The sequence below is a fragment of the Pungitius pungitius genome, chromosome 6 (genome assembly GCF_949316345.1).
Source record: "Pungitius pungitius chromosome 6, fPunPun2.1, whole genome shotgun sequence".
Taxonomy (NCBI): domain Eukaryota; kingdom Metazoa; phylum Chordata; class Actinopteri; order Perciformes; family Gasterosteidae; genus Pungitius; species Pungitius pungitius.
The window spans coordinates 18,945,087-18,967,115 of NC_084905.1; the positions used below are offsets into that span (position 1 = coordinate 18,945,087).

The following is a 22,029-nucleotide window of genomic DNA, read 5'->3' on the forward strand; positions in this document are numbered from 1 at the left end:
GAGTGCAGTTCCTTTGAAGCCGAACAAAAGGGGCGTCCTGCCACGTCCGTGTCAATCAGCAGAGGGCCACTGACTCCAGGGGGGGGGGGGGGGTGGGGGGGGGGGGGCAGTGGGGCCCTAGACGATTCGTTTGCTGTTAGTCAACACAACTCTTGTAATAATATTATAATAAATAATAAATGGAGCCCAAGAATCGTGTTTTATTATACTCTATAAACACCTGCGAGTCCGCTTGTACGTAAGTAGCTTCATGGCTAAATGTTGCGGCCTTGTGATATTATTGGACAGCAGTTCACAATGATTGTGTGTTTGAAGAAATATTATATGAAATGACCTCAGTTCAAGTACACTCAGATATCATTTGAACTGGCCTTTACTTCTTTTTAATAAAAGTTTGCAATAGACATAAAAAGACAATAAATAAATTGGAAACAGACAAATACAATAACACATTAACCCGAAAGCCAACCAAGCAGAAAAGTGTTAAATGATGTGGGACAGTGTAACATCTCACGCGGCTTCGATCCCTTTGATGTTTTCCCTTTACTGGCCTCCAGGGGCCCCGTGATGCATCTTACCCTCCACAAGAGCCCTCAAACGTCAGAGCTGAAGATTCACATGCTTCCCGATCGAGAGCGTGAGACGTGGACACGCCGTTGATCAGCCCGATGGATGATCATTTTGGTGAGAGCAGTGACGACTTCACCAAAACCAGACCTGCTTACCATAAAAGCCGGTTCAGCTTCCCCCCCTGTTGTTTCAATTGAATCAAGTAAAACGTACGACACATGTATGACTCATTTCTGTCACAAAGTGTGACGCACCGAACGATCCCAACGATTTAAAGGGACCCGTCGCTTTCGCGCGACTCCCTCCGCTCCACCGGGGAGTCGGGGCGCCGGACGGCGTCGTCGGGGGACGAGAGGCGAGAGTCAGCGGGGCCGGCGGGCGTCCTCTCGGGTTGGACTTGTGGAAAGGTCTGGTCGGGGAACGTGATCCCGAGGTGCTCTTCGAACAGCTCCTTGAGCCCCGCGGTGACCTGCGTGTCAACCTGCAAGCAACGACCGGGGGGGGGGGGGGGAGGGGGGAAAAGCGTTTCATCGTGAACTTTCAGGAACTGCGTAGTACAAAAACAAAAAGGGCTTCTGGCAAAAACGTTCCTTTGTACCTCGCTGAGGAGGAGCCTGATGTCTGATACGAACTGCGCGGGGCTTTGGTAGCAGGGAGTCCGATCGGCCTCCAGTCGTTCTTTCACAGCCGCGAGGCCCACTGGTCCCTCGATGGCCGGCCTGTCATCAGCACATGCCTACAGCATTCAACAAAGGGAGGTGACAAGAAGGTCAAATTCCACGATAAGGCGAAGTGACACCGGGATGAATATCACTGCTTCTAAACTATGACTGTTCATGTTCATCCATGCACATCCACATCCACACACACTGGGTTATTTACAATAGCTGATCAAAGTTGCATAATGTCCACTGATAAATACTGCATATTGCACATGATTAAAGCAACAGTTACAGTAACGCTGTGTGACATTAATCCCGTGAACCTTGCAGACTCACCCGGGGGGACCCGGGCCCCGGGAAGGCGGAGCTCCGCTCGCTGCAAAACAAGCGCAGCAGCAGCTTCTCACACTTCTGCAGCGGTAGAAAAAGAGACGAGGACTTAATAGATGAGGTGAGATGGTAACTGACAAACAAACTGCAAGACAGGTTCTTAGGGCTGAATTTAGAAACTTTTTATTTTAAAATACGTGGGTATCGGCACTGGTGTAAGCACCTTATTCATGCTAGCCAATGAGTGAGCCAGGATTCTGAGTGAGTCTGACCAATGAAGGAACAGGAAGAGGGGGCCACTGTAACATGAGCAAACTGTCGCATGAACCTAGCGACGTGAGGGCTGAGATATTTGAGCATTTTTTCCCATGTTTTGGGAAATATGACTGCAGTTATCCAACGAAAGAAAAAGAGCACTGACCCGTTTGTCCAGGGGCGACAACCCCGCCTCCTTCTTCTTTCCGGTCCTGGCTTCGGGTTCGCCTTCGCAGTCGTACTCCGTCTCGGGCGCCAACGGGTCGCGGCACAGCGAGCAAAGCCATTCGCCGCTGAAAAGGAGCGGTGCAGAGACTCGACACCAAGGCCAGGGAACACACTAGTGTGAAATGCAATTTCGAATGGTGTGGAAACAACTCGTCTCGGCTCACTCTTAACGGCCGAGGGAAATTCATCGTTAACTTCGTTTGTAGACGAAAAAAATACAAATGAAGTTTGAGCATTTTTCATCTGAGAGCATTCCATTTTTAACTTGCCCCGCCCCCGCCCCCCCCCCCCCCCCCCCCCCCCCGCGCTTGCCTGGGATATTTGAGGAGACTTGGAACATGGCACCAAAGGTGAAAAACCCTGGGACACTTATGGCAGCACAGCAGCTCCCCGCCGGTGCGACACGCAGCACAGGAGCCCCCGGCGGGGTCTTCCAGCGGGGCGGCGGGAGGGGGGGGCCGGGCACCTCCCCTCTGGCCCCGTGGGCTGCCGGGAGGCGGGGGGCGGCCGAGGGGCTGGTCGCCGGGGCTCCGGGGAGCCGTCGGGCCTTTGTTCTCGCTTATAGGGGGTCGGTCCCCCGTGCTGTCGGGGAGGCTGGCTCTTGGTTTGGCTTGTACCTGAAATCCCCAAACAGGGGGAGAGAGAGAGAGAAAAAAAAAGGTGACAATGATCATTATAATTAATGTTGTTTATGTGTCATTATTTTTCCAATCTGGCTAAGCTGTTTCCTGTGATGAATACAGTGCTGTGTTCATTTTTAGGGAGAAATGATGGCCTAGTTGTAGTAATAAACCACAATCTTCCCCAGTTAGTACAGTCTTGCAACAATAGATCACTTTGGATAAAAAATACTCCAAATTTCTAAAACACAGTATACTATATGGATGGATTAACTGGACTGCAGTAATAACTTGTGGTCTCCTTACGTAGCTGCTGTCATCATCTGGCTCATCTTTTATCACGATGATGGGCACTGGGGACGACCTCCGTCTTTTCTTGACAGCCGAGCCCACCGCTCCACCAGCCTGTCGCGTTTCCGGAGGTTTCCAGGTAACAGTCCTTGGGGGGAGGGGGGGGGGGGAGGGGGGGGGGGGGGGGGGGTCAGAGCGCGAACCAATCAGAGTGAAGCAAAATCCGCCAGACAGACCGCTGGCACAAAAGGGAATTAGGGCGCACGCAGCTGTCTCCTCACCCCGGTTTCTCCTCCTGGGATCCGGCAGCGTGCCCCGGTGAACTGTACTCTCCTTTCACTTGAGATGAAAGAAGAAAATGCCTGTAAAAATGTGTTTTTTTTTCCTCTGCAAATTTCGTAATGGACTTAATAAACGGCGTACCGCTTCTGTGGAGCAAAGCCGGTGGCGGGTCGCGGGGGTGGCTCGGGTTCAGCACATAGAACGGACCGCGCGGATCAGCCCTGGCGTACGCAGGCTCCGTCTAAAAACACAACACGGCATGTGGTTTACTACACTGTGAACGCCACCGACGCGGCCTCCTCCTGGATGGGGTCACCTGCCGTGTGCCGTGACTGAGGCGAGCCGCCCCCGTGGGTGCACCGAGGTGAAGGGGAGAACACATCCACGGCTTTGGGCTGGTAGACGGAGCCGCCGCACATCGCCCTCAGAGGCTACAAGGCAGGGGGAGAGAGGGGGAAGGAGTCATGCATTTTGAAATGTTAAATCAAGTGTTGGGAGGCTTTAATACTAACCCCCTTCGCTGTATTTGCTAACCCTTCCAGCACGCCATTATTTTCCATTCATTTCGCAACTGTATGAAAATCAACTTGAATGGATCTACACTCACAGTTGCATCGTCACCAGAATGAAAGCAGAATCAACGTGTACTTAAAATGAATTGACTTAATAACCCTGGACTTTTTTTTATGGTTACCCTTAAATCTCTTTAACGGCTTAATCAACTGATGACAGAAAAACAACTGCTGGGGCACGTGGGAAAAACCCACTTTAGACCGACTGCAGCCCTAACCACAGCAAGTCATTAAGTACACACCTAATGTAACACTGCTAGATCTCTATAAAAACAGCAGAGATCACGTGAGAGGTGGCTGTGCAGCTACAACAGCTTGTTGCACTTCACACACACCGACGCTTCACAGCTGGAACCAAGACACCCCGGACTAGACTAAACAGCTTGGATGACGAGATGTTCTCAACCTCTTGTGGAATCCTGTTGGCCCGGATTTAACTGCGTCTTACTTTGTGATTTTGAGTCATAAAACTTCGGTCCCGGGATTCAAATTCATCTCGACAGGGTAAAGACATAAATTGCCCGGTGACGTGAAGGCTGTCAGCTCTATTCGGGAGGACGACGTCCTCCGCTGTCGCTGCTCGTTAACCGGGCCTGTCTGTCAAAGCGCCCCCCCCCCCCCCCCCCCCGCTGACCTGTGGCGTAAACCCGGGGCCCGGCAGGCCGCTCGTGGGAGGAGGCCCCGTGGACCCGCGGCACGGCTGGGGCAGCGCGCTCCGGGAGGGAGAGCCCCCTCCGTGCGGGGGCCCCGGGACGGTCCGCTGCAGCCGGACACTCTGGTACCAGGTCCAGGGCGGGGGAGGCGGCCGGGGCTGCCAGTCGGCCTGCGGGGTGAGCCTGTCCACCTGCTTCTGGAGCTGAGCCAGGGTGTCGTGGGGGGCTCCCGGGGCAAAGCCGCGGGGCGACGCTGAGGGGGGGTGCGATGCGGAGAGCTGATGCGGGATGCCCTGAAACCCACCCGGCTGGTTTCCCGGCACACTCTCTGCCACTAAAGAGCCTGAGGGGGGGGGGGGGGGGGGGGGGACGCGCACACAGAGACGGGGTGAGCATAACAACGAGGGGTGGAGAACAGCACACAATACGGGGCAAAAACCTCTGCAGAGAAATGTGGGAGAGAGAAAGTTTGGAGAACTTTTAGGGGACAAACATTTGTGAAAAGCTAAGTGATGTTATTTGCAGGGAAAAGAGGACGAGACCCAAACCCAAGTGCAAGCAGTAATAAAATAAAAGGCATTTTTGGCGAGCAGGGACATATAAAATGGGCTGATGTGTGATGGAAAAAAAACATTCCCCGGTCCATTTTCATTCGTTGAGCCTTTAAAAGGGAAGCAGGAGACTTTCCAGGTACAAATAATCACTAAGAAGGACGTGTGGGGCTGGCGGGAGGCTGCGGTGCTTCGACAACATTTCTGAGAATTAGCTGGCAATAAAACATTTTGATGAGGCAAAATGCAAAACAAACACAATGAACGACGTCATCTCAGCGTGCCTGATTGGTCGTCTGTCCCGGAGACCGTTTGTCTCACGTCTCTTACCCAGATCAACGTTCGAGGCCCAGTAGGAGGCTCGACTGTGGAAGCGCACGGTGCTCTGTGGTATGAACGAGGTGCTGCATTTCGCCCGCAGGAGGTTTCCAATCTGGAACAGGATCTGCAACAGAAGGGAAGCGATTAATAATTTTCAGAGGAGGCCGCTTGTTGGGCTACGTACGCACGTATGTTCCCACTTCATCAGCTCACAAGAAAGAGGGTGGGGGGGGGGGGGGGGGGGGGGACAAAGGCCAGACGAGCCTCACCAGACGCTTAGAGTACAGGAGGGCCGTTCCCCCGCTCCTGGCTGTGGCCCATTTGGTGAAGTGGATGACGTGGTCCAGGTGCCTGGACAGATAGCCGATGTCCTCCTGTTGCTTTCGGAGGACATTTTCGTGGTCCTTGGTTACGGCCTGGAAGACGGGAACGAGTGAGCGGCGCCTATGCGTGCGTCATCGTGGCGTTATATTCCCTGAAGCCTTTGCCGTACCTCAAGTTGATTGGCTAGCATCTGGCCCTTCTTGTTTATCTCCAGAATCAAACTGCAGACGGATTTCTTTAATTCGTCGTGAACAGACGTGCGGTTCTGATCAACATGAAGGAGTCTGAAAAACATACATATTCAAACTTGTTGTGGGACATTTCATGTCCAAAATCCACTGGCACATTATTCAAAACACATTTTGAATTATTAATGTGTATGTTTTCAGGGTAACTGTGCTATTTTTCATCCAGTTTTTCTCTTTGACCAATTTCTGGATCCAGTATTGAGCTAGAGCCTCGTAGATGAGTGCATACTCATGTATACTTTACATGTACTTTGCATACTTGGCATGTGTAATCTTTCGGTGTTTGCAAGTACATACCCTTTGTTAATGGAGTTTGAGATCTCTTCAATGTGTTTCTTTTTCTCCTGCAGCTGATGGGTCATGATCTCCATGTGCTGCTTGTGGCTTTTATAAGCATCTTCAAGGAACTGGTAACTGCTCCAAAGAAAACACGCAGTCGGCGGACCCGATTAAAAAAAAAAAGGAAACTGTTCTCCATTGAGTGACATTGATGTGCAGGGTTAAGGTGCACAGCACAGATAGTTCATCAATCAATGTAGGCCTGTGAACCGTTTGCATGTATGATATAATGATACAAAGTAATATTAATGTGATGTACTTGTGGTCCTTGTGCTTCACCAGTTGGCAGTCACGGCAGGTCAGCAGGTCACAGGTCTCACAGAACAGCTTGAGCGGCTCTTGTTTGTGGATGTCGCAGAACATCGGCCTCTGAGCCGACGCCCCGTGGACCTCTGGCAAGCAACAGGGGGCTTGTCATTCTAATGTTGTCAAAATGGCAATTCAACTTCAGAAAGATGTCTATGTATAAGTGTATTCCTTAAATTTTTACAATTAATATTGTTTTCCTTAAATCATCTGTACTAAAACAAAGCAAAGTCTGACATTTGCAGCACTGATGCCACTGAAGCTCCTCCCATTGTCATGGAAACAACACATTACTTCACAGAATGAGGACACTGGTTGGAATACCGTGCATGATTTCTGTCTTCTGTCTGATGGTGTGGTCTTTGGTAAATTTGACTCTGTGGTGGGCCTCCACACACGTGGCACAGAGGTACTCGGCACAGTCCACGCAAAACCCGACCGCTTCGGTGTTGTCGTCACAGGTCATGCAGAGCTACAGGTAGGTGAGAGAAACCAGCTCGTTTGATGGATGGAACCAGATTCTATTTGCAACCATGACACGTCAAAGTGGATGAAAGCATGCATCGGAGGACCGAGCTGTCACATTGTCCTCGGTCCAAACCCTAGTGTGTATCATGACCTCCAGCGTAACAAACTGAGGGGGCGAGGCTTTCCGTACCTGGACTGTCCTCTCCACCGTGCTGCTGGGAGCCTCGACGGAGTCCTTCACGAAGACGTTTTCCATCACATCTACCTCCATGCACTCCTGCCTGCACACCGGACAGCGCATCACGTTCACTGCAAACACAACCCAATTAGTCAGAAAAATGTTGAAATCCATGTGTGCTTTTTGTTCAAATAACTCAAAACAATTAAACCCATCAGTCTTTTTTTTTTTGGTATATGGCATGGTAGATGAGGACCCTATCATCGACCCGTGGGTCACACTGTTTGTAAACAAAGTGACTCACGTGGTTTGGGGGAGTTCAGCGGCTCGGCCGGGGACAAATTCCTCGAGGGCGCGGGCAGACATTTCTTGCAAAAAGAATGCAGGCACGGCAGAAGTTTGGGCTCCCGACTGTGGAAGTTCAGCCGGCAGACGGGGCAGGTGTCCAGGTGGAGTTGGCCGCTGGCGCGCGACTTTTCCTCGCGCACCTGCATGCTCTCGGCTTCGTTCTCGGCGTCGTGCCCGCGCGCCGTCTCCCGCTCGTCCACGAAGCCGTCCATCTGCAGCTCGACGAGGCCTACGAGACGACAGTCACTCCTCGCATCTCCTCTCACCTGCATCTCACACACCCTACTCTCCTCCGGCTCGGCCTCCTTTTTGTTGTTGTCGTAAGGCATGGCTTTCATTGGCCTAAACCGGGCGCTTGCGGTGTGACGCAATTTCCGGTATTTTCGATGTCATTATTTGTTTTTCTTCGGCGATCGCCGCCGCCATTAAAGTAATGCTGAATCATACACACGTGCATGTGAAATAATCCACATGGCAATGCAATGGTTACATATAAACGTGTGCATGATCGATAAGGTTAACACGCGGGGACGTTTATTTTATTTTGAAGGCCAGAACTAGGGTCCCGGATGTGGTGACAGCTGAGGTAGTAATTTTGGCGATCCAGAAACAAGTGAATATCCAACCAAAATATTGTTAAAAAAATAACAAATAGCTACGTTGGTTATTTTTCCCCCGTCAAGTTACGATTTACGCAATTCCACCACTAGAACATTATTAATTAAAAAAACCTTTCATTGTTTTGGGGCGGTTATTTAATAGCGTTGAGGAATTAGTTCTAAGTGACCTCATATATTCGCTCACTTTGCACTCATATTGATTTAATCATCCACGAAAGAGATAACAAGGAGCATTGGAGCTGCCAATAAAAAAGTCGACCTGACCTTGATGAAGGTGCTCCTTCATCTAGTCGAATAAACATAATTGAGAGATAAAGCAATACGCCCTTGACCTGCAAGATAATGAAAAGACCAGATGTTTTATCTGTGGGTAAATCAACGGAATCTGATTGGTGGAAAGATGCAGAGACGTATAAAAGTCAGACAGATACATATATATTAAACTAGAATTATGGATTCTGTTAAAATGTAGTTAAGTAAGGGGGTAATAGCTCAATATTACGTGGATTCGTTGTTCTGAATCCTTCAATTTGAACTGCAATAATAACAACAGTAACCACAAGATATTACATAAAATCCAGATACTTTTAAAAGGGGCTGAACACGTGACACGACTTCAGCTGATAATGCTCTCTGAGAGCGAAACACCCGGGTTCAAGGTTCACTGCCACTCATAAACATCTGCCCCAGTAGGCAAGCGAGAGGCCACTTCAGCTCCTTCACTGGTTCACACACATGAATCTGACAGCAGAGAGCCACCGTGTCCCTCTCAATGACGGGAACCATATCCCACTGCTGGGATTGGGCACCTATGGAGACCCCCGAACGGTGAGAAGAACATAATCAGTGTGCATCCAGATGTGCGTGCATGTGCTCGGCTTGCTGGGCGAAGGAGGATTCTCTGTAACGTAGGAGTGTCTGTTTTTCACCGCTCGCTGTGATTGAATCATTTGTAACTGAACGTCCATTGATCACCCGAACGCGACTTCATCTACAGCAGGTTCCAAAATATATATTTTTTTCTGAATTCAATTGACAGACACCCAAAGGCACAGCACTTGATTGTGTCAAGCTGGCCATAGATGAGGGTTACAGGCACTTCGACGGGGCGTTGGTGTATTTCAATGAGCACGAAGTGGGTCAAGCCATCAGAGAGAAGATCGCTGATGGAACCGTCCGAAGGGAGGACATCTTTTACTGCGGAAAGGTGACGCATTCTGTCATATGTGGGGTGTTGCATTTTGATTTTTTTTTAAAAATTAAAAGTTCTGTGTTGTCTTCCTCAGCTCTGGAACACCTTCCATTCGCCACAGATGGTGCGGCCGGCCTTAGAAAGGACACTGAAGGGCCTAAAGCTGGACTACGTGGATCTCTACGTTGTCGAGCTTCCCATGGCCTTCAAGGTTTCCCGAGCAGCGCACACATGCAGTTCACTTATCAGTTTGTCGTTTAGTGTCTGAACATTGCCCTTATGCTACTCTGCTGCTGTTTGTTTAACATACGACTAACCCTGTTCAGCAGGCTAACAAATATGCACCAGCTGTTTTTATGAAAATGTGTATTAATGCAAGGGAGGAAGTTTTAGGTTTCAGAAATGAATAGACAGCCAGTGGTATGTTTGGATGCTTTTGGGTAACTGGAAACATTTAGCAGTGTTTAGCAGTAGTTGAGTCAAACTGAAGCCAACCTGCACCTTCAAGTTTTAGCTCCACTGAAGTGTTAATGAATGCTTGAATTGTCCTTGCATTTTTAGCCTGGAGATGAGTTCTATCCAAAAGACCAGGACGGAAACTACATCTACCACCACACAGACCTCTGTGCAACGTGGGAGGTACATGAATAGAGGGTCCTGCCATTGCACGACTTGTATCTGTACATATTGTTTTCTCACCTTGTGTATTTAGTCATTTTTAAATGCTAAAGAAATGCAGTAAATCAACACATCTTTTGTTGAATTGTATTTGATTTAACTGCAGGGGTTTAGCATATCCAAGTGGAATGTTGTTTAAAATCTGCAACATAGCACAGGAAATGCATTTTGTTTGGAAAGAAAAACACCTCATGAAGCAGAAAAATGCCGAATGAGAAACTGCGTGTGAAAACCTTTTCGATCCTTTTCAAAGTCGAGTGTGTGTCAAGTCAAAGCTGTCAAGGACGGCCTCGTAAAGATGATGAAGATGGGACTCTTTTTCCCTCTCAACAGGCTTTAGAGGCTTGCAAAGACGCCGGGCTGGTTAAGTCTCTGGGAGTCTCCAACTTCAATCGGCGCCAGCTGGAGCTGCTGCTGAACAAGCCGGGCCTGAAACACAAGCCCGTGTCCAACCAGGTGACCCTTGCACGCCTCCTGGCGTTTTATAGGACAAATGCTCAACACTCCACAGACTAAGGAGAATCTCCCCCCCCCCCCCCCCCTCTCACACAAATAAAATCATTCTTTTAAATAGTTCATTCTGTTCTTGCTCATGTTCAGGTCGAGTGCCACCCGTATTTCACGCAACCCAAGCTCCTGGAGTTCTGTCGCCAGCATGACATCGTGATCGTCGGCTACTGCCCAATCGGCTCCTCCAGAGACAAATCTTGGTATGTTGGTGTCTACCAAAAAACGCCCGCTTTGCACGGGCAAGCTGGTGTTTTGGGACGTGTCGCTCCTACTCGTGGAAGGTTTAAAAAATGATTAGGCAACATCGGACTTGAAAATCCTACATTTCTGCAATGAGAAATCAGGGGAAAATCCTAGTGTTCAAGATCAAGAGCTGATGTGACTAAACATGAGACATGGAAACAATTGAATCTAGATCCTTATCCTTTGGCAATAACCCAAATTATATATATGACGTCTTGTTCTTGACAACATGATGATAGTTTCCAAACCCTCAACACAAGAGATGCCAACATGACAAACACCCTTTGTGTTTTCCTCCGTCTCCGGTTCAGGGTGAATGTGAAATCTCCTCCCCTGCTGGAAGACCAGCTGCTCGTGTCCATTGGGGAAAAGTACGGCAAGAGCCCTGCTCAGGTGGCTCTGCGCTTCAACGTTCAGAGAGGAGTCGTCGTGATCCCCAAGAGCTTCAGCCCCGAGAGGATCAGACACAACTTCCAGGTGTGTATATGAGATCTCTATTTTCCATACGCTTATTCGTGAATCGATCGTTTCAATCGTTTCGAGGGACAGAGGATCTCGTGTTGTTTCAGATTTTTGACTTTTCGCTCACCGGGGAAGAAATGAGAGCCATCGAGGCGCTGAACAGAAACACTCGCTTTGTGGAGCTGCTGATGCAAGTATACCTTTATATGCAGGAAGATGTGAAATTGATCTCTGTGTATTTTTCAGGTTGTATTTCCATGCTTCTTTTTTCATGTTGGTTTTATTCCCCAAAGCACAAACAAGACCTCACCATCGTGTTTCTGTTGTTTTTTCGACACAGGTGGAGTGACCACCCAGAGTACCCGTTTCACGATGACTTTTAACGTTCTGACTGATTTCACCAATTTCCTGTTGCCCTGGTACATTTTCACAGTCGACACTAGAGGGCTCTGGGTCACAACGGAAGAAAAGCACAAAGACCGGGTTCATGGACACGGCTCCGATGGATGATGACAAAGGGGGTTGCGAGTGAGGATAATGTGAGACAGGAGGAGGACCACGTGATCTTCAACCACAGTTCATTGTTCATCATAACTGTTCTTAAAAATGAATTGACGCCACTGCCTGCAATAAATGAGGGTCGGCTTGAAAACGGGCCTCTTTGGATTGAATGTGGTCAAATGCATGGTGTATTTTGGTCTTTATGGCCACGTGATCAACGTATGGAGCCTAAAGTCAACCAAAATGGACGAGGGTCCTGTACTTTGCCCGATGTAAGGCTGTAAATGAACGTCTGCATTAGAGCAAAAAGACTGACCAGGTAGTTATGTAAAAAAAAATCTAATTTCAAGGGGAACATAGATTTTAGTTTTTGCAGATCTCATAAAAAGAAGAACAGCTCTACTTGGGCTGTTTGGAGATGAGGTTTGGCATTGTAGTTGTGAATGCTGTATACACAATGAGGGCTCTGTGTCCAGAGTTTATTTCTCAAATAGCATGAACTTCTCACCCTTTAAACATCCATATGATCATTTCTAACCTGTCTTATGGTTTAAGAAGATATTACGGTTAATGAACTTTGCAAGGGGTCTGGCAAGATTTATAATTTCCAAATGGCTTGGCCTTTCCTCACCAAAATTGCAGGTGTGTAAATATTGAACCATTTAGAGGGAACTGTTACTGATTTGAATAACTTAGAAAAAGGAAACCGACACTTGAAAAAGAGAACAGCAACACTACATTTCAGTGGAAGTTACCGCTCATTTGTCAACTCTCTTTCTAATCTGCAGGATGCACCTGCAGGCCTCCTGTCTTTATTTAACCTCATGCAAATGAAGAGGTTAAGTCTCAGTTCTCTGTATTCCTGCCCATGATTGAAAGCACTCTGATGTACATTATTATACATTGCTTTTATTTTACGTGTGAGAAAAGCCATCTTTTGCAAAGCGACCCTTGTTTTACCTAAAAAAAAAGATGAAATGAAGCAAAAATGAACAATTAGATGTTTGCCACGAATTCCCACACATTGGTAATGTATAACTACAAAACCGCAGAAAATCTTTTCAGATCACTTTTTTGCAGAGGTGTTCAGGGAAATAACCTACACTGATAATAATGCTGACGAATAACACAACTGTGAGAAACCATGCAGATAGAAGCTAAGCCCCTCCCCCTGTCAGTCACTCCCAGCTTCAGTGTTGTATTAAAAGTGTCCCCCAGCACCTCCTCTCCTCATCCTCCAAAGCCTCTAATGTGGCAGCAGTGAGGTCTCTTTCCAAGTCACCAAGGCCATTCTCATCACACACTGACACCATGCTGGGGACCCTCTGCACTCTCATCACTGCTCTCACATGTGAGGAGGCTGACTTCCTGCAGCTTGGACTTCATGTTGGACTCATCCGTGTGTGTGTTTCTCTTGACTCCATGTCGTCTTGTTGTTTCCAGGTGTGAGTGGTGTGACGCTGGTGACACAGAAGCCTGTTGTAGCCGTGATGACAGGAGAGACAGTCTCCATAGACTGTAACCTCGGGACTGTTACTAACCTTGCTTACTGGTATAAACAGATTCCAGGAGGAGTTCCTCAGTATGTGTTACACTTTTATCACACCTGGAGCACTCCAGAATATGGCACTGGTTTCTTATCTCCAAAGTTCACATCTACTCATCAGTCAACTACAGATTATCGTTTGATCATAAAGGACATCGAGGAGGGAGACTCAGCCGTCTATTACTGTAACACATGGGACGACAATCAGAACGTATCACAGTGATTTACACTGTGACAAAAACCTCTTCACTGAGTACTTCTGCTTTTTGAGTAAAGTCATCAGTAAATTCTTTCTGTAAATTATACTTCCTCAAAATAGATGTTAAAATCCAGTTATTCAATTGTCACAAAATATCTCAAATCTTGTAGTGGTAGTTATTTAAAGTTTCATTAAATTACATTACATGCCATTTAACTGACGCTTTTTTCCAAAGCGACGTACAATAAGTACATTTCCACCGTAGAGATACAAACTCAGAAGAACAATTAACAAGAAAGTACATTTTTCATCAAATAAGCAGTTTCAAAACATGTTATAGGAAAGTGCCATTATAAGTACAATTTAAGTGCTACCATTTGTTAGTGCTACGGTTTATACATGTGCAAACCAAAAAATGAAAAAGAAGATAAGGTCACATGTAAATGTGAATTACTTGAAGACAAGACATGATTAATCAGACTGTGCTGAAAATAACAGTTAACATTTTATATCAATGTTTCTTATTAAGGTGACGCAAGTACAGTAAACACTGCTTATGATCTCAGCTGATCACCATGAGTCCCTCAGGACCCCAATTATCCAAATGTTCGAGTTGGAGTCATCCTTCATAACAATAACGATGCTTAAAACTTTTCTACAGAATACCCTTTTTTTCTTACAAGAGTACCTACATGGCTTGATGAAATGATCTGTTCAATAAAAGACCAAATAGAAATCGTTGCGTACGTCAACGAGGACAAATAAATGAGAGTAGGCTTCTCTCACGTTAGAAATCTTGTTCTTTCAATAACTGCATATGATACTCAAATGACATTAGCAGACTTGCATAAACAACATAAACGTCTTTTTGATCAACAGAATTCCTGAACAAGTGTTTGATGTGACTCACACTCGATGTCTGTTTGTGTGTAACAAGCGAATCAAGTGTTTAAGCTCCTCCTCACTGTCTTTATAAGCCTCAGTGTTTCTTCTCCTCACACTCCCGCCCTGCTCACCTCTCAGCTGGACTGTAAGGAACGTTTACAGCACACACTGACAACATGCTGGGGATCCTCTGCACTCTGCTCACTGCTCTCACATGTAAGATGTTCTTCTCCTTCATGTCATGCTCCATGTTTTCATGCAGAAACCATTCCCCTGACTTTTCTCTGTGTGTTGACAGATGTCGATGCAGCGATAGTGCTGACTCAGACGCCCGCTGTCCACACAGTTCCTCCAGGACGAGAGGTTGTCCTCAACTGCAACATTCAGAGATGTGATAGAAATTATGTGTCATGGTACAAACAGGTTCCTGGTGAAGCTCCCCAGTATGTTCTAGCATTTCGCCATTGGGACAGTTCTCTCAGCTTTGGATCAGGATTCTCTTCAGACCGGTTCAACTCTAAATCCTCTTCAAGCATAGAATACGAGTTCATCATAAAGCGTTCAGAGACAGGAGACTCTGCTCAGTATTACTGTGAGACATGGGATGACTCTGCTAGTGAAGCTGTACCACAGTGGTTCACTCTGTGACAAAAACCTCCATCAGAGACCTACTGAACATTTATTGATTCTCAGCAAAATCAGACACATCAAATGAGGGAAACTGCTTCAAAACATTAAAGGACAACAAATGAATTCCTCTAAAGATACAATTCACTGTGGAGCAAATCAAAGTGATGAAGTTAGTGAGATGTTGACAATGAAAGTTGGTCTCGACAGGATCTTTCAGTTCCACTCTGTCATTAGAGCGAGTCGAGAGGTTTTTGTACAGCCATGTGTACCAACTGAATCACTGTGGTATTCGGACAAGGAACCAAGCTGATGGTGACAAGTAAGTACTTTAAATCTCTTCTTAAGACTAAAGTGATTCTTTTTGTTCTACTTCATTTTAACAGAGAATTATCTAATATGTTGTTACTTGATTTGTTCATACTTTTTGAATACATTTAACATGTTGGACTTTTGTTCATCTACTTTGATACCAAGCTGTTTTTTAGCAGATATTTTTCCTTTTAAAATGTTCCAACAAAATTCACCATAATAAATTCTGCTGTTTATTGATAACTAACGTATATAAAAACGTATACTTTACCTTACACTTGATGATGATCGACGTTAAAGTCTGAATATTAAATTGCAGAGCTGAGCTGTTGATAAACTACTACTATCTTTTAAAATGAAAGGCACATCTTTAATTAACCTTCATTATTTAATTTTAACAGGATTGCTTAATTTCTTGATTTTTAAAATGTAGTTTTGCTTTGATAGTAAGAAAAATGAATCCAGTCAGTTCTGTTTGACTGTATTCTAACAGCAACAAAAGAGATTATATTATAAATTATTTAGTGTTTTGTAAGACTAAGTACAAATGTAACTGTATTAAACATGAACAATATAAAACAGCTCCTTGTATCATCTAGTTTGTGAATGATAGACTTTGTTTTTTGACGTTTTTTCTTTTTTTAAATGCTTCATTAGTTTACTGATGATTATCTTCTCAACTTACTAACAGATGACTTTTGCCGTCATGGTTGGTATTAATAACTCCACTTCCCTTCATCTAAAGAATGCCTTTTGTGTATCTCAGGCTCCAGCCTCCCTGCTCCCGTCCTCACGGTCTTTCCTCCGTCCAGTGCTGAGCTGCAGTCCAACAAAGCCTCTTTGGTCTGTCTGTCCAGTCAGTCTGGGCCTTTTGCAGATGTGACCTGGATGTCTGGAGGGAGTCCAGTGGTCGCTGGGATCTCTACCAGCACCGCTGTTAAGCAACCTGATCACACTTTCCACATCAGCAGCTATCTGGCCATCCAGGCGTCAGACTGGAACCTGGATAAGGTTTACACATGTAAAGTGTCTTTGGGCTCCCAGACTGCAGAGAAAAGCATCAAGAAGTCCGACTGCCTCACTGAACAACAGTAGAGGAGCACAAGGACCATTTAACATCTGCCCTCTTTGTGCAGTTACATGTTATAACATGTGTCTCCACGCTTGTAACACATGTTGTTGACACTTAGGTAGAGGTGTTGTATCCGCTTTGCAAACGCAAAATGTAGTAAAACGTTTTGAATAAAAAGCATTTAGTAAAACAATACATTTCTTGTCTCTTCATCACTGACAGTTCAAGAAAAAGCAGGAGATTTGTAGATCACTTTTAGTCTCACTTCAAGTTGTTGCTTTGTTAAGAAGCTAAATTAAGTAAGTTAAGTAATGAAGTACATTTTGTAATCTACTTTTGATGCTTTAAAGCAACGACATTTATTAATCTGGTTTATCTGCTTGCAGTCTTTTAATCAAATAAAATGGGATGAATGCATGGGATGATGCAAATTAATCCAAGTTGTCATCCTCTGTCCAGCTGTTCATCCCTCTCTGACTTCCCAGAATGCATCTGTCTCCTCTCCTTAATTTTATTATTCCTTGACCTCAAATAAACTTCATGATTTCATCCATTAAACGTTTCTGTTTACATGAGTTATCAAATGAGAAAAATAATCCTTTAATTATTTTGAAAGACACTCTATTGTTTTAAAAAAAGCTGACAGAGGAATCCAGAACCATAAAATCAGCAGACTCCTCCAGCGACAACTTATATAAACTAAATGACAAAATTCTTTATCAACACAAGTCACACACAATACAGTAAAGCTAGTGTTCCTACAAACCATTAACAGACGTTTCTCATTTCTAAAACGTATACTGGTAATAAAGCATTGGCAGGAAGAGAACTAGATGAATCAAATCATCTTGTTTGTGCTGTAGTCAGACATTGTAACATTGAGGATTTCATTAAACATGATTGAATATCACATATTGAGTTTGGAAGATTGGGGCCTGTAGAAAAGCTTTTTTTTTTTTTTAAACGTTTGACTCTAGTTTGGAAGAACGTTTAAAGCTGACATATTTTGAGGCAAATGTTTGTAACTATTTACCATACTTACTGTATTATCGACAAAATTGTGAGGTTTTAAAAGCACAGAAATGTATAATTTGCACTAATCAAGATTGATTTGATGCCATCTTGTATTTGACATTCAAATCTTCTTTTCGCTCATTTGTTGTATTTGTTCTTCAAGTTGTCTTTAGGTCTGGCAGATTATCTGTGAAGAAAATCTTATCATATATGTTTTTTTAGGTGTGTATACATGGCAAATATTATAAATATAATATGAATAAAGATCACTTCAAATATACAGTATTTGATGGTTGGTTTCACTCAAAATGTGTCAGCGTCTCAAAAAGCAGAAGTACTCAGTGAAGAGGTTTTTGTCACAGTGTAAATCACTGTGATACGTACTGAGAGCCGTCCCATGTGTTACAGTAATAGACGGCTGAGTCTCCCTCCTCGATGTCCTTTATGATCAAACGATAATCTGTAGTTGACTGATGAGTAGATGTGAACTTTGGAGGTGAGAAACCAGTGCCATATTTTGGAGAGCTGTCTCCGTGATAAAAATATAAAACAAACTGAGGAACTCCTCCAGGAATCTGTTTATACCAGCGAGCAGCACTGTTAGTAACAGTCCCGAGGTTACAGTCTATGGAGACTGTCTCTCCTGTCATCACGGCTACAACAGGCTTCTGTGTCACCAGCGTCACACCACTCACACCTGGAAACAACAAGACGACATGGAGTCAAGAGAAACACACACACGGATGAGTCCAACATGAAGTCCAAGCTGCAGGAAGTCAGCCTCCTCACATGTGAGAGCAGTGATGAGAGTGCAGAGGGTCCCCAGCATGGTGTCAGTGTGTGATGAGAATGGCCTTGTGACTTGGAAAGAGACCTGACTGCTGCCACATTAGAGGCTTTGGAGGATGAGGAGAGGAGGTGCTGGGGGACACTTTTAATACAACACTGAAGCTGGGAGTGACTGACAGGGGGAGGGGCTTAGCTTCTATCTGCATGATTTCTCACAGTTGTGTTATTCGTCAGCATTATTATCAGTGCAGGTTATTTCCCTGAACACCTCTGCAAAAAAGTGATCTGAAAAGATTTTCTGCGGTTTTGTAGTTATACAGATTGGCCCTGTCCTGTCTCTATTGATTGAAATGAATGGCAAGCATTAAAATGTGTAGATTTTTAGTGTATAAATAGTATAACTACATATAATATTTAGCTCTGCATAGAGTACAGTCTATGAACAACATGAGGTCAATTAGTATTAACAAACCTTGTTAAAAGTAAATTACAGTTACTTCTTATTACACAGAGTGCTGAGACTTGACCTCCTCATTTACATGAAGCTATGAATAAGAAGAGGAGGCCTGCAGGTGCATCCTGGGAAAGAAGGGGGGAGTAAAGAGGTGATGCTTCACTGATAGAGGATGAAACGCAAGTTTCGTTTGCTCATTTTATTCAATATTCAAACATTTCATTGTAACTGAGTCCATCAATTTAAAAAAAATAGAGTTTAGTTCCTAATCTTGTCACCAACATGGTTTTTTAATTTGTCAATTTGTTATGATGGTTGGTTAATTCCTATAATGAAACTATCAGTGCTCGTTGTATTGAGTCAACTTTACCGCAACAAAAAAAATCACTGGATGTTTAAAAAAATAAAGGGTTGAATTGTCTTTGCTTTCCAAATTCCATCATGCACATGATGCACATGAGTGAGTGAGGGAGTGTGCTGCACAGACGGTGGGCCACTGTTAGAAAAACAAAACCAGTGTGAAATCATTGAAAAAAGACATTTATTAAATGCTTGGCAGCATGCAGCTGAGATACAACACATAATAAAAAGGTTCCTCCTTATGCCTAAAGTTATATAGTTGAGTATAAATGAGTTCCTTGTGAAAATACTCAGATCCTGGTTCACTAATGATCCTCAACATCTGTTTATCAGAGGATGACCAAGAGGTCACTGACCTTCTGTCCACTCAATGTAGAAGGGAGACAGAAGCTGCGTAAATTAACTATACAAGTGTGTGGGTCTGTGCACACAGGCCGAGCTCGAGTGACTTCATTGTTTTCTTATAGCTTTTGGACTAGAGGTAATGTATATGTGTAGAACAGCATGAGACAGTGAATTTTCTTTGTTTCTCTTTATACATACATACATACATATATACACACATACTACATCTAAAGAAAACATTTCAGAAATGTAAAGATACATTTATTTTAATGTGGGTTCTCTATTTTCCGCCGACAAACATTTTTTGTTGCTTTTCACTCTTACTATGGCACATGAGTGGCTTCCTCCTGTATTAATCTGTGTTTAATCATAACTGTAGACTATACAGCCATTCTGATGTCCTGCTTTCATTAAAACACAGAGAGCAGCAGGACAAAAGTGCCCATATATTGATTTAAACTGCCACCTTGTGGTTAAAAGTGTCTCTTTTTGAAGAGACACTAATGAAAACATTTTTTTGGAAAGTTTGTCTTTTCTACACCAATCATGAGCATCAAATGACGTCCTCACACATTTAGAAAATGAGGATAATGTGAGACAGGAGGAGGACCACGTGATCTTCAACCACAGTTCATTGTTCATCATAACTGTTCTTAAAAATGAATTGACGCCACTGCCTGCAATAAATGAGGGTCGGCTTGAAAATAGGCCTCTTTGGATTGAATGTGGTCAAATGCATGGTGTATTTTGGTGTTTATGGCCACGTGATCAACGTATGGAGCCTAAAGTCAACCAAAATGGACGAGGGTCCTGTACTTTGCCCGATGTAAGGCTGTAAATGATCGTCTACATTAGAGCAAAAAGACTGACCAGGTAGTTATGTAAAAAAAAAAAAAAAGTAATTTCAGGGGAACATAGGTTTTAGTTTTTGCAGATCTCATAAAAAGAAGAACAGCTCTACTTGTGCTGTTTGGAGATGAGTTTTGGCATTGTATTTGTGAATGCTGTATACACAATGAGGGCTCTGTGTCCAGAGTTTAGGGGCCTCAATTGGTTTATCTCTCTTTGTCTCTATTTGATCAATTATCCAGTTTTTTTTGGAGGGGGGGGGGGGGGGTGGAATTCTTGTTTAGCTTTTTTTCCAAGTCTCATTCATGTTTAGTTTGTTTCCTGTCATACTGTAGTTTCATTTATCATGCGTTTCCTCATTAGTTCCTCGGCTGGCGTGCTGTTGCTGCGGATGGAGATACTCTAGACGGGTGGAGGTCGACTCAAATATATAAAGCGATGCCAGATTTTGTACAATCACAAAAAAACAGACAGGGCTGGTAGACACATTCCCAAAATGTGCCAAAGCGAGAAGGCGTGCACTCAAAAAGGGACATTTAATGACATGGAACAAAAGGGTTTCATGCTTTTGTTAAGCAAATATCTTATTTTGAAAAAAAAACATCCAACTAAAAAGTGAAACTAAAGTGAAAGAAATGCTGACTCGCGTCGGGGTTTTATCGTTAGCACGCGTTGCTAAATACAGCCGACCAGACCGCCACAACGTGGCACTCTTTTAGCACGGTGGTTACAAAGGAAACCACAACAGTGGAATGAGGACGGCAGATAACACGGATTCCCAACTGTGATTTACACTTTAATTATTTACTTGTTGAAGTGGCCTGAGCTCAAAACCATGAGAAACACCTCATGGTATCATACAGGAGAGGATGGGTGTTATTTATTCTAATACATACATATTTTAGTATATATTCATATGAATATATACATACATATTATACATGTGTCTGATGACAAACGGAAACTCCCTTTTGACCAGTTTAGTTATTTCGATAAACTTCTGTAAAAGATGCCACGCTGTGCGTAGGAACAAAGTCTCGATCCAAATGTAAGGACATTTACATCATAACATTGGACATTTTTAATATGTTAAAAGTTTATAACCACAAAGCAAAAGCCGTCAGCAGCATTTTACAATATATATTTTTCAGTGTTGTTATGAGCAGTGATTTAGCAAATCTTTTGAGGATAACTCTTATGGCACAAGCCCCTCCCCTCTGCCCTTTGAAAGGGTTTAAGTCAATATTTGTATGTACACAGTTTGATTTCGCAGAAATCTATAAGTGGGGGAAAGTGTCAGTATTTTCCTGGTCATTGGTCATCTAAATGCTGTTTATATTAAAGGACCAGTGTGTAGCATGTAGGGGGATGCAGGGGCTATAATATTCATAACTACGTTTTACTTAATGTATAACCTCCTGTCTCCGGATGGCTGTATATTTCTTTTCTTTTTAAACTTCGCTCAAGTGGTATTGATTTTTTTTGGTCATTTTTAAACATTTTACTTTTGTGTGGTTTTGATTACAGCCAATCACCGCCAGCGTTCTTCTGTTAATCGTGACAATTGAAACAATTTCATAAATGTGACGTGTTAAACTTTAGCACTTTGAGGTTATGAACGTGTAAACATTTGATCGTTGGGAATGAGGATGTTGCGTCGCTTTGCGATGATCCTGGAAATCTTTTGTTTGGTAACAATGAGGTCATGCGATCTAAAGGAATTAAACATATGGGTGTGCTTGCAACATCAAAAACGTGCTCAAGAGCTTTACTCGTCCCGTTACTGTAGGTAAGAAAATATTGTTACATCTTTGTACTGTTTTTG

General features: G+C 44.3%; 3 protein-coding genes across 3 annotated transcripts; 2 read left to right on the forward strand and 1 right to left on the reverse strand.

The window, feature by feature from the left end:
* Positions 1-215: 215 nt before the first annotated feature.
* Positions 216-7,877, reverse strand: LOC119196683 (transcription intermediary factor 1-alpha-like). Its single transcript, XM_037452598.2, has 18 exons — positions 7,503-7,877; positions 7,211-7,329; positions 6,877-7,024; positions 6,506-6,638; positions 6,205-6,321; positions 5,829-5,943; positions 5,605-5,751; positions 5,345-5,459; positions 4,445-4,806; positions 3,559-3,669; positions 3,380-3,479; positions 3,238-3,295; positions 2,972-3,104; positions 2,358-2,662; positions 1,984-2,110; positions 1,569-1,643; positions 1,169-1,306; positions 216-1,051 (listed from the first exon to the last, which is right to left on the reverse strand). Exons 1-18 carry the CDS (start codon positions 7,873-7,875, stop codon positions 842-844), a joined length of 2,886 nt encoding a protein of 961 aa, XP_037308495.2. The 5' UTR covers positions 7,876-7,877; the 3' UTR covers positions 216-841.
* A 945-nt stretch (positions 7,878-8,822) lies between these two features.
* LOC119196682 (aldo-keto reductase family 1 member D1-like) lies at positions 8,823-11,903 on the forward strand. The gene is made up of 9 exons (XM_037452597.2): positions 8,823-8,994; positions 9,206-9,373; positions 9,453-9,569; positions 9,920-9,997; positions 10,370-10,492; positions 10,637-10,746; positions 11,101-11,266; positions 11,359-11,441; positions 11,592-11,903. The coding sequence occupies exons 1-9, from the start codon at positions 8,902-8,904 to the stop codon at positions 11,632-11,634; spliced, it is 981 nt and encodes a 326-aa protein (XP_037308494.2). The 5' UTR covers positions 8,823-8,901; the 3' UTR covers positions 11,635-11,903.
* A 1,099-nt stretch (positions 11,904-13,002) lies between these two features.
* On the forward strand, positions 13,003-16,910 carry LOC119196707 (immunoglobulin lambda-1 light chain-like). The gene is made up of 4 exons (XM_037452647.2): positions 13,003-13,103; positions 13,196-13,509; positions 15,298-15,331; positions 16,088-16,910. Exons 1-4 carry the CDS (start codon positions 13,064-13,066, stop codon positions 16,414-16,416), a joined length of 717 nt encoding a protein of 238 aa, XP_037308544.2. The 5' UTR covers positions 13,003-13,063; the 3' UTR covers positions 16,417-16,910.
* The last annotated feature ends 5,119 nt before the right edge of the window (positions 16,911-22,029 follow it).